A 12,154-nucleotide genomic window follows, 5' to 3' on the forward strand; every position below is an offset into this window, starting at 1 on the left:
TGCCTGTCTTAATTCTTTCATTCAACAGAGATATGTGTACTTTTCCATCACTGACCCCAGTACATATTCTAAATCAAATGCCCAAGGAAGGCCAGCAGAAAGGGAACCTGGATTTCAGGCGAAGAATTTCCCCAAGGAGTCCTTAGCAGATTTGGCTGCATCCAGGGATGTCCTCTGAGGATAATATAACACTTTACCATGAGCTTATTCGACGTTGCAACCTTAAGAAAAAAAATATTGGGGCAGGCACATTACCCATAACTGTCTAGCTATTTCCTCCTCAGCCACAACACAAAGGCCAAAAAGCCTGAGGTGGAAGGCAAGTTAACCTTCCTTCCTCCTCCTCTTCCTTCTTTCTTTCCTTCCTTGTATTCTTCCACTGACACCGTTTCCTCCTTCTCCTCCGCTACCCACCTCTCTTCTCTATTTCCCAGTCCCTCTCCTTGTCCTTGTGACTGAAGTTGGCTCAAGCTGCCTTCCTTTTTGACAGAAAAACCCTGTGTGCCCAATTACCAACTAATCAGAGAAGGAAACATCCTTGCTGCTTTGATAAAGAAAAATAAAATGCTACGCGGAGCAGGAGAGGGAGTTGGGGATTAAATCTGAGGATATTTAGAGTCACACCTTGGCACAGCCGCAGCCACCCATTCATTCTACCATTCGCACATCTGGGGGCTGGGGCGGGGGCTGCTGGAGAACCGAGCTAGTAAGAACAGTGCCCAGCAGCAACCGCATCTGGGTTAGCACCAGAACCAGAGTCATTTCAGAGGCAGGCTGAGGACAGAGTTTGGATCCCCCACTCCTTGGAGATCTACTAAAGCCTCTCTTGTTGGGGCTTTGGTCTCCTCTACCGCTCCTGACACAGAGATAGTGTCCTTCCGCAGGCCCTCAAGTCTCATTCTCGCGCACACAAATTCCATCCCACCATTGCTTCAGAGTGAAGAGCTGGGCACCTGGGATGCTCATCCTGTCTTTTCTGCCTTGTCAGTCCTTTTTCCTCCACCTTTGTCCCCGAAGTCCCAGGACAGCGGAGCAAGAACCAGGTATCTGCCCAGGAAGGCGCAGACTGCCATGGTGCAGACCCTCTCAGCCCAGATCCCTGAGAAGGATATCTCCATCTCCTTCCCTCAGCCCCCTTTCTCGCTCCTCACGGCCCCGCTCCTTCCCAGACTAGAAGCCGGTGTTCAGAGCTCTCTTGCTCGCCACTTTGCCGGGAACTTTGGCGACTCCCCTGCCACTGGGAGAAGGATGTTAATGAGGGAGTGTGGCCTGGCTCTGTGAACAAGCCAGCTTGGGAGCTGCGATTGGCTGAGGTAAGGCGGAAGGATGACGTTATGCAAAGAAGGGGCGTGGCTAGACTGCGAGGGCCCCGCCTCTTTCCCTCTGGGGTTAGTGTGTCTGTGTTTAGCTCTGGGGAGAGTCAAACTGGATTCCACAGGGAGAGCCTGCAAATCACTTCTATTTTAGCAAGGAGAAAACAGAATCTCCATCCAACAGGGTCCACCCCTCTCTTTCTCCCTCTCCTCTCTCTTTCTATCTCTTTCCCTTCCCCCCCTTCCTCTTTCCCTCTCTCTCCCCTTCCCCCCACCCTCTCCGGTGTATCTGTCTACAGCAACCAGCGTCCTCATCTACACGCACGGAAAGGAAAGAAACATCTTTGGTTGAGAGAGGAGGAAAAAAAAGAGAGAGAGAGAGAGGAAAAAAAAACTTGCCTGATTGTGGAAAATGACACTTCAAGGAGCCAAGCCGGCTTCGAGAGTCGTATCTATTGTTTCTTAAATTGTCATCAGGGTGGTTTTTTTCTTCCTGCTTCTTCAAGTGAAGGTACCTCTACAAAAGGAAACTCCAGCCCCTCCAACGGCCTGTGATTACTACAAAAAAAAAAAAAAAAGCAAAAAAAAAAAAGGAAAAAAAAGCACCCAAACTCAAAATCAACCAACCAAACAACCCCCAACAGCAAAGCATACATCTCTATTTTTTCTTAATTTTGGTCTTTTCGTTGGATTTTCCCTTTCTTTTTTTCCTCACCCCTCCCCCTTGTTACCGCTCAGTTTTGAGCGAAGGTTTACATTTTTAAAAATTTTGCTTTTCAGCCCGCCGCCTTGATGTAGCGCTAGTTTCATCGACTCAAAAAAAAAAAATCTGTGGTTGGCGTTTTTCTTCCTTTTTTTTTTTTTTTCAATATTTTCAAAGGGGAGGAGATTTTCCACAAGAAAAGGTTGTTTTCATGTTTGGGATCCAGGAAAGCATCCAACGGAGTGGAAGCAGTATGAAGGAAGAGCCGCTGGGCAGCGGCATGAACGCGGTGCGGACGTGGATGCAGGGCGCCGGGGTGCTGGACGCCAACACAGCGGCGCAGAGGTGGGTACCGCTCGGGGACCGAGGCGGAGAGGCCGCAGGCTAGCGGGAGAGCCCGGAGGCGGCGGCGCGGCTACCCGGGGCCCGGCCACGCGAGTGCGTCTGCCGCTGTGCTGCTCTCGCTGCCCGGGCTCGGCGCTCCCCGGCGGCGCAGCACTTGGCGCCGGCGGCCAGAGAACTGAGAGCTGCGGAGCTGCTGGAGGGAGCCGAGCCCAAGCTTTGCCGGCACTTTCCGCAGCCTCATCTGCGACTGTTTTCATTTTGTTTTAACCCAGAAGAGGCGTCTCACCAGCACGGTGTTGGATAGCTGCGCTTTTCTGACCGCTTGTTTTCTTTTCTGGGTGGTTATTTTTTTTTTCCTTTTCCTTCCTTCCCTTCGCTTCCTTTCCCCCTTATTTCTCTTTCTTTTCTCTCTTTTTATCTTCCTTCTTTCTTACTTAATTTTCTCTTCTCTCCCTCTGCCTTCCTCTCCCTTACATTTCATGTTTCTTTCCTTTCCCTTTTCCACCTTATTTCATTTCTTTTTTCTTGTACTTGTCCTTCCTTCTTTCACCCTTGCGTTTCCCACTCTTTTTTCTTTCCTTCTTTCTTAGCTTCACTCTTCTTTCTTTCCTCACCTCCGGGTCTCTCCTGTTCTCTCTCCCCATTCCTCTCCCTGGACTCTTCTCTTACTTCTATCTGGTTCTCTACCCCCCCCCCCAAGCCTTCAGTTTTTCTTACTCCTCCTGCAGAACAGCAGTTCCCAAGTTTAATTCTCACATTTCCCAAAAGCCTTCTCCGGCCCCTGTCACCTTGGCCTCCTCCAGTCGCTCTCTCACTCTCCAGAGTCTACACCGAGTGGCTTGGAGGCCATGTCCTTGGAGGCCAACTTGAGGCACTTCCCTGAGCACAGCCAGAACCCTGTCCAGAGGCTCTTGGTCCCAAGTGAGAAATGGTACCCTATCCTTTTCATTTCTGGCCACCAACTGGGCTTATGGCAATGGAAAACTTGGTGGCCTTAGGCCCCATTAGACTTATAGGGTGTAGAAGGAGAAGGAAGAGTAATTGCATTATTCCAGTTTTGGGGACGACTAGAGGCAACTGTCCCTGTACTATTTCCATGCCCGCTGAGCACAGGGTTGGGAGTGGTTGAAGTGAGAGTGAATTGGGTAACTAAGCTGGAAGCGAAAGTGCGTGTGTGTGTGTGTGTGTGTGTGTGTGTGTGTGTGTGTGTGTGTGTGTGTGTTGTCCAGTTTTGTCGGGCAGTTTGGGCTGTCAGTGTGGTGCCCCCGGGCGCCTCAGTCTCTAGTCCCTGGCGGAACTGCTCAGCCAGCAGCCTTTGGGTTTCTGGAATGAGTGCGGACGATTTCTCAGGATGCCAAAACTTTGTCAAGACAGGTCTTTTATTAAAAAACAAACCCAAACAACATCAACAACCACACACAACAATAAAACAAAACATCCCAGTTCCCTTTCCCATGGCGATCGATCACTTCTAATAGCCGCGAGTCCCAATCTGGGACCCTTTTCCACTTGCTTGTGTTTGCGTAGAAAATTAGCGTGCTGAGGCCAGGCACCGGCAGCTGCCCGAGGTTGGGGAAGTTTCCTGGAGGGTGGCTACTGCAGCGAGCATCCCAGCATGCCTGCATTCGTTTCCACCTGCCCACTTACTTGAGAGATTTGGAGGCGCAGTTGGAGCCCATTCCCACGCCCTACCCTTCGAAGTTGTAAACTGCGCACTTTCTCTCTAACCTCCTTTCACCTCACCCACGGTCACGTTTCCTCTGCACGCAGCGCGCTTCAAGTGGAGTAAAGATTGTAGCGTTTCATCTCGCGTCCAAAACCCAAACAAAACTTTCACACCTCTGAGTTCTGAGGACCCGCTGTCTCTGAACCGGGAGCACGGGAACATGAGTGACATGTGTGCGGTTCTTCAGCCGCGTTTGTGCTCCTGATGGGTCATGGAAGGCACCCAGGGGATGTTTTGGGAGCAGAGGAGGTGGGTGTTTGGGGGGTTCGCGCGCGCGTCCTGGGTGACAATGGGAGTGCGGGACATGGTTTGGCTTAGGATCTAACTCTGCGTCTTTGGTCGCAGCGGGGTGGGTCTGGCCCGGGCTCACTTTGAGAAGCAGCCGCCTTCTAATCTGCGGAAATCCAACTTCTTCCACTTCGTCCTGGCCCTCTACGACAGACAGGGCCAGCCCGTGGAGATTGAGAGGACTGCCTTTGTGGGGTTCGTGGAGAAGGAAAAAGTAAGTGGGCGCAGCACGGTCCCCAGTAGCCCCAGGCTCAGGGAGCAGGCCCAGGCGCCTTAGAAGCCGCCTCTGTGCATGCAAAGCCATCCTCACACTCCTGTGAGCACCCCCCCCCCACCTCCTGCCCCGTCATTTCCCGTCCTGGACGAATCCAGGCTCCTGGGACACAAGGTCCTGCTCCAGAAAGTTAGTATGGAGCCCCCCAGAACTGGAGAGAATCCACGCAAAACGAACACGACTTCAGTCTAGGCTTGGGAGACTGGGATGTGCTAACTCTGAACTCTCAGACCATGCGTTGCTTGCCTCAGATGGCCCGGGTTGCAGTCCCCAGGTTCTAAGCAGAGTCTCACCCATGTGGACCTCACAGAAATTTCTGGAATGGGAGAGAGAGAGAGAGAGTGCAGTTTGTGATGAGGGTGGAGAAGAGATTAACTGTTTGCCACAATTTCTGTTGCTACCGGGCTGACTAGCTTCACAGGTTGGGGGGGGTCCCATTTGGGAAAAGTTGCCTTGAAGTTGGTGCACTCGCTCACAGAGACCTCTGTCCTCGTCTCTTGTGTCTTTGGGCCCTGCTGCAAACCAGGAAGCCAACAGCGAAAAGACCAATAATGGGATCCACTACCGGCTCCAACTCCTCTACAGCAATGGTGAGGCTCCTGTCGGGTCGGTGCCAGCACCCTGGGGCTCCGGGTCAGGGCAGGGGGCTCACGGAGCTCCAGGTGGACGAAAGCCCCCCAGCGAAGCTCAGTCGTCAGCCACCCTCCAGGTGAACAGGCCTCTCCGAAATTTCATCCTAGGAAGTTTCTCACCTGAGGAGGCGGAGGGCGGCTTAGTCAGCCCAGGGCTGACTGGAGGCCACTTGGTCCTAACTAGACCCCTCGGTTGGCTTCTTCCTTCCCTTCGTGAAGCCTGTTTTGCTCGGCCCAAATTCCAAAGGTCTCAGGGCTCCTCGGTTCTGGGGAGCTAGGAAGGGTGGTGGTCCTGATGGATCCAGGCGACTGCAGAAGGGGTTCTAGCCTGGAGAGGGGGAGTGGCCAGGTTGGGGGGTTCCCACCTCATTTCTAGCTCCAATGCTTGGAAGGGTCTGGCTTCCGGGGGAGGGGGCATTTGAACTAGGCCCGAAGATCCTTTCTGGATTCTGGGGAGGATCCCCTTTTCAGGACAGCAGGAGTTCCCCTTGGCCTTGGCCCCCTTTGTGTGCAGTTTTTGTTTGTTGCTCTTGTTATTTGTATTGTGGGGTTCTTTTTTCCTTCAGGGTTTATCCCCTCTCTTAATTTTCCTTCCTCCCTCCACCCACAGGGATAAGGACTGAACAGGATTTCTATGTGCGCCTCATCGACTCCATGACAAAACAAGTAAGTTTCTTAGAATTCCACACTGTGGCAACGACTCTTGGGTCACAAAATTTGCTGCGGTTCAAAAGCTGCTTGTGCCACCACTGAGAGATGAATGGGACCCAAACTCTTCAAAGTCAGGTAGCCCTGGCAAAGTGGTAGCAGCTCAGGCTTGCCGGACCATTTCTGTTGTAACACCTCTGTCTGGGGATCGCTCGAGGCTCACTTCCCTCCCTGGGAAATCCAGGCCCGGTGATTAAGACCTGGGATGCTGAATGAAGGAGTAAGGACTGGACTTCCTCTGACTTGGCTGAGGAGCCCCAGGGGATGCAAAAGGAGCCTAGGAACCCCCACCTGCGGGAGGCAGTATGGACTGAACTACTGAGACCCAAACTAGCCAGGTTTTATCCATGCCCAGGCCAGAGGAACTTGGAGGGGCGGGGTTGGGGGGGGGCAAAGCTGGCTTTTCCAGACCGGCAGAGCTGGATGAAGTTTGCAAATGACTTCTCCACAGATTTTTAATTTTTAAAAGGCGGTGGTATTGGAAAGTAGTGTTGAAAGTGGGAGCATACAATTGTTGGAGGGTGTTTTACAAAAACCCTCCTGCTTTGGCCTCCAAGTTTGGCTGGGAGCCAGGCAACAAAAGCAAGCTAGCTTTCTGTCTTAAAGGTAAACGGACAGCATTTTCTTAAGCTTGCCAACACTTGGTGTCAGGCAGTATACATTAAGGTTGAGTTATGTTTTAAAAGATACAATTATGAGCCAAGGTAGAAGCGAGGCTTGACATTTTAATGAGGCCCAGGAGGTTCCCCCCCTTCTTAATTTTAAGAAAAAGTATAGTTTCAGAATGAAGTAGCAGAAAAAAGAAGACATCTTTATTTAGAGGATGAAAGAATTCAGAACAAAAAGAAAAGTTATCTATTGTACAGCAAATAGCAGTTTAGTACTAGGGTTAAAATGTGTTTACCTTATTGTCATTTAAAAATATTCCCTTTAAAACAAGGAGGGGTCCACTTTCTTCAATAGTTTCAAAAGTTTGGAATTAGGGTGTGCATGCATAATTAAAAGTAGCTTTAGATTTGCCTAGCTATAATGTGCAAAATACACATTAATAAGCTTTTGGGAGTTTGCAATCTTAGCAGAAAGCATTTAATAACAGTTCATGTTGGTTATTATGAACATATTTATTGTGACTCAAGTAAAATACATGGAATTATGGGCATGAAGTATATTTTTTAAAGTAATAAGCATCTGAAAAAATTGATGTCATGCTATTTTCCTTAAGTATTTTCCTCTCTGCAAGATTGTGTTCATTTCTTAGTTGACAGCTCAGAGTAAATTTCCATTTATTGTTTTAATCATAGCTATTTTCTTGAATGCATCTAAAGGCTATATAGGATAATTGTCTTTCTCTTGGACTCTGAATTCTTAATTTTTTCTCTGCTGAGCAGAAACACAAAATACTTGTTTTAATAACTTTTAATTTGGTGTCAAAACAAAAATATACTAGGTGGAATTTTGCTTTTCAAAAGTTGTTTCTGATATCCTGTCTTGCCCTTCTCATCAGAGAGGAGTGGAGACAGGGGCGCCTGAGGGAAAAGAATGAACTATACCCTATACTTCATTTGTATTTATTAGGGCTTGCTTTTTAAGATAAAGGCATCCACACAAACAACTGTAGAAGGCCGATGTGTTCCTGGAACATTGACCACTGAAACAGTAGGCCACACTATGACAAGCACTGTTCCAAGGACCATAGAATTAATAAATGTTAGAAGAGATTGTTTCTATCTGATTTAAACCTCCCCAAAACTTCAATTGTGATCTCCCTAAACAGACAGTGCTACCAAGAATTCATTTTATCATTATACTCTCTCATATGGCAACAGTGGGAGGATCTTTAAAAATAGAAAGCAATACATCAAATATTTTAGTAACATGGCCATAGAGCTTTTAAAAATCTCCAGGTGAAGGTGTCTTTGACCACTTGATAGCATTTTAAAAAATAATGGGTCTAAAAAAAGTCATTTGCCATATATTACTAAAAGTTTAAATTATAAATACATGTAGTTATGTATTCTAATCAAGATTAACCTGGAAAAAAAGGTTTAATAGTTACCTAAGTTGGTACAAAAGTATCAAGACAAAAGACATTTTAAGATGAGCCCATTTGCTTTCATCATGATTGAGTAGCCACCCTTTCTATAACTTTCACTTTGAAAGGCAATCCGTGTTCATTATCCAGTTGCTTGTTCTTTGATTACATGCTGCAGGAGTTTTAGAAGTAGGTTACCTTCTTATGTATTCACCATTCGCCCCCCCCCCCCAAAGCAGATAGAAATACCAGAAGCCTTACTTTCTGAGCTGCAGATCACATTCATATTCAGCTTCAGGAGTAAAACAGTGGACCTTCCTGTAGTTCAAAAATATGCTATGCTAATTAAATGCTTAGGCTGATAGAAACATTCTAAAAGCGTTGATGCTAGGGAAATATACCTCGGCCTCTTTAACTAAAAGTACGGATTGGCAGAGGCTGAGTGATTAAGTGGTAACATTGCCCCTCTGTGAAATACTTTCTGATGCATTCCAGATTTTGATATTTAGAGTGTGAGACAGAATACAATTGGCAATGTGGTGAGTTCTAAGAACACTGGAGCTGGTGGAGGGAAAACCTGGCCACTGAGAAATCTCCTCTTCACTGATCGGTGACCCTACTACTATATAGTTGTGCCTTTGTGCATGTGATGTCATATCCTGATTTGCAAGCTGGGGGTAACATTCAGATGGAATCTTCAGCCAGTAACATACAGAGTTGCTGTGCATGCTTTAGTGGCACAGGTTGTTCCTCATTTTGAGTGGATACAGTAGCACTGAGATGAGGCAGAAAGGTACTCAACCGACCAAGATGTATGAATATGACACAGTGTTTCACACCTTTCTAAAGTGTCTCATTAGACTATTCGGAGGAATGATTCCTAATTTTGGACTCTACCAGCAATGATGGAGCCTCATTAGGAGTGAATGTGTAAGGCTCTGGGGTCCCATCTCCTTATGTCTCCATTGTAAAACATAGGGTATAAAATTTGAGAACAACAACAAAAACAAAACAAACCTTAAATGAACTACAACAACAACAAAAACCCAAACCTGTTCAATTAGAAAAGAAATGTCTTGCTTTTGGGAAGGGTTGTTCAAAACCAAGTTTAGCTGGCCTAAAAATAGATTGTTTTTGTGTCGTTGCTGTTTTTGGTATTCTATTAGTGAGCATGCAAAAGCCCTCAGGATCCAGGAGTTTATGGCTGATGCATCCAGAAACAGTGTCAATGTAGAAACTCTCATGTACCCAGTTGGGGAGGCCTGAGGTTTGACCTGCCTCACTTCGGATTTTCCTGTGTCATTTGAGATATGGTTGTGTTCCATGGTTACTCCAGTGAGGTATTTATCTTTAAGTAATTAATAAACACTAAACTAACTCATTTCTTCCACCATCTTACTCAAAGAGTGAGTTTTTCAAGAAATACTTAAAGGAGATTCAATCTCATGTTCCCTGAGCCCAAACAAAAGTTTTATTTTTTTATTTTACTTATTTACTTTTGAGGGAGGCCAACAGAAGTCACATAATCTTTGCATGTATGTATCTAAAGGTAGGCTATGTGGGGAGGCCACTACAAAAGGCGCTGATTCAGTGGAGTAAAGGCACAGTCCAGTAAATGCAAAGGTTGCCAGATTTGCTCCCTAGCTAGATTTCTTTATATATTTGTTTGGATGTTCCCAGCACTTAAAGTTGTTGATTCCAATTTATTTTCCTCCCATTGATTGTTTCATTATGTTCTACCAAGGCTACATAGATTTGATTAACAACTCTTTCAGTTCATTGGTAGATAAACACTTTTTTTGGGGGAGGGGCATATCTATAAGTTCCCAAGGAATTTACAAGGCCAGCAAAGAAGCTCTTTCATATATCCAGGGAAACAAACAAGAAAGGACAGAGTAGGTTTATGTCAGGGGCTATATTTCAACAGCTTTCAGTCTCCTTTGGTAACATGTCAAAAATGCAGGTGATTTAAATTTCCTTGCACATAGAGGAATGAAGAAGTTTGGAATTTTTATGCATGATCAGGACCTGTGTTTGGGAAAATGTAAACTCATCACAGTGGAAAATGTGTTGTTTGGAGTCTGGGGGTGAAAACAAAGCTGATGGTTTTGGAGAGATTGCCGGAGCCAGATGGCCTAGTACTTCCCCAGTCTGGCGGCCCAACTGCTCCCTCCTGGATAATATACAGCCATTTGTTCGGGGATATTTACGCTAGAGCTGTTTCCATGTGAATGTTTGAACAGCATTAAAAACGAACATATTAGTCGGGATGCATTTATCGAACTCATATGGTTGTACAGACAGCCTGTTATCTGTGTGTGTCTTGCTGGGGTGAAGACTGGGGATGTGGATGTTCGTAAATTGTTGACATAGGTTTTGGAGCAGGGAAGATTTGGTTTTAGAGAGGAATTAAAAACTATATGCTTTTAGAATCAAACTAGTGGAAAGAATGTTGCACCCAACTCAAAGTTCTGCTGTGAAAATGAAATGGATCCGTGTCTGCAAAGGCCTTAGTACAGTGATTGACATATATTAAGTATATAATAAATTAGCTGTTCTTAAGATTTTATTATTATTGCTTGACTGAGTTGACAAAGTCAATTGTATCTATTAATGTAGTAAATGCAGTAACTATCTGGGTAAAATATCATTTATTACTTCTAGGAAAAAACGTCATATGGGATTATTTGAAATATTTAGTTTTTTTCCCCCCAAGGCATTTGAATAAAATAAGGGCTTTTAGCTCTTTGAGACAGAAGGGATGCATCAGAAAGTCCCCTACACTGGGGACTTGCTTGCCTTTCAGCCGGGGCTGTGATGTAACTGAACAGCATAGTGAATATGATATCATGCCTAACTCACTTCTGAAAACGGGCCTGCTTAGCTGCTGAGCTGGAATTACATCTTTGCAGTTTGTTCGCCAGTAGCCAAGCCGCTACTTGAAGCAAAGCAAGTTTTTATTTTACTCTTCTATTAATGTTAGATTGCTGTTCGATACAATTGTTTATGAAATGTCAGATTTGTGGTGTTTTCTTTGGCATGGCTTAATTTTTAACTATGGGTCTTTTACCTACTGGAAATGGAATTATAGCTTGCACCTTTCTTTTTTTTGTAATGAAAGGGCAGTAGAATTTGGTTGGTAAATGTAATAATTGTTGTGCAGTGTGTTGGTACTGTAGATATCATTATTGCTTTTCGATTAGCTCAATTCTTAGTAATTGGCTGTTACTGATGGCTTATATTTAGAAGGTATGCCTCTTTGGGTTGAAGAAGGAAGTTTTCATATTTATGGCCTTTTTCTCTAAGGTGAAAAGTAGACTTGCTTTTAGTTTTATATTCAGAAATAGGAGTGTCATTTTCAATGTTATTGTTTTGATTTATGTGGGAAATTCAAGTTTTGTTACCTCTCCTCCCTCCCCCTCTTGCTCCTTCCTTATTGCAATCCAAGAAAAATTCCCAATGAGAAAAATACTATTTTCACTTCTCCCTTGATTCTGGTGTGGGACTCAAAGAGTTAAAACTATTAGAAAAGTAAACAAAGAAAACCAAGCTCAATTCTCTGAACTTCTCTAGGCAGCCTATTGAAGTATGATCCCGGTGTATGCTTACTGTCTCGTTTTCCTTTTGCTGTGTGCTCTTTATCCGTAGTGAGTTTCAGTGAACTTTTTAGCCTCAGCAATATTTTGGAAAAGCCAGGGATGAACTGTTCTCCCAAAATGCCTTTTGAGTGGCATTTTGAGACAAGCATGGTACACAGATTGACTGATTTTCAGAGATGTCACAATGGATTTATAATTAAGCATTTGAAATGAATGGCATTTTCTCTTTGGGCAGCAAAATTTCCACTAGTGCTGTTTTGGGAGGGTGTGAAAGTTTTAACAATGCCTATTTTTTTCATTTTTAGTTAATTTTAAAAAAAAATATGGTTCAAAAGACAATCTGAAAACGAGGAGAGGACTAGCAGGAACTTGTATTTGTTTCTGCCTGTTTGTTATTTTCTGTTTGAGGTTGACATTTAGAGAGGAGACACTACTGTTACATTAGAAAATCAGGTCTCCCAATATGACTGGTTTTGACAACTCATCTCTTAGTAGCACCAGGTTTGGGAAGTTGAGGTGAAGTTATTACTATTT

At 45.2% G+C, this 12,154-nt stretch overlaps 1 protein-coding gene across 4 annotated transcripts in view; it reads left to right on the forward strand.

The window, feature by feature from the left end:
* The first annotated feature begins 1,402 nt into the window (after positions 1-1,402).
* The window catches only part of Ebf1 (EBF transcription factor 1), a 385,024-nt gene continuing 374,272 nt past the window's right edge, over positions 1,403-12,154 (forward strand). For 2 of the 4 annotated variants that reach the window (XM_027425267.2, XM_027425269.2), the window contains exons 1-4: positions 2,228-2,361; positions 4,433-4,589; positions 5,176-5,239; positions 5,892-5,947. In XM_027425267.2, coding sequence (XP_027281068.1) covers positions 2,228-2,361; positions 4,433-4,589; positions 5,176-5,239; positions 5,892-5,947 — 411 coding nt within the window. Of the gene's footprint in view, positions 2,362-3,093; positions 3,293-4,432; positions 4,590-5,175; positions 5,240-5,891; positions 5,948-12,154 lie in introns of those variants that run through there. The other 2 variants (XM_027425266.2, XM_027425270.2) reach the window with 2 other exon arrangements.

Source organism: Cricetulus griseus, chromosome 7 (genome assembly GCF_003668045.3).
Source record: "Cricetulus griseus strain 17A/GY chromosome 7, alternate assembly CriGri-PICRH-1.0, whole genome shotgun sequence".
Classification (NCBI taxonomy): Eukaryota; Metazoa; Chordata; class Mammalia; order Rodentia; family Cricetidae; genus Cricetulus; species Cricetulus griseus.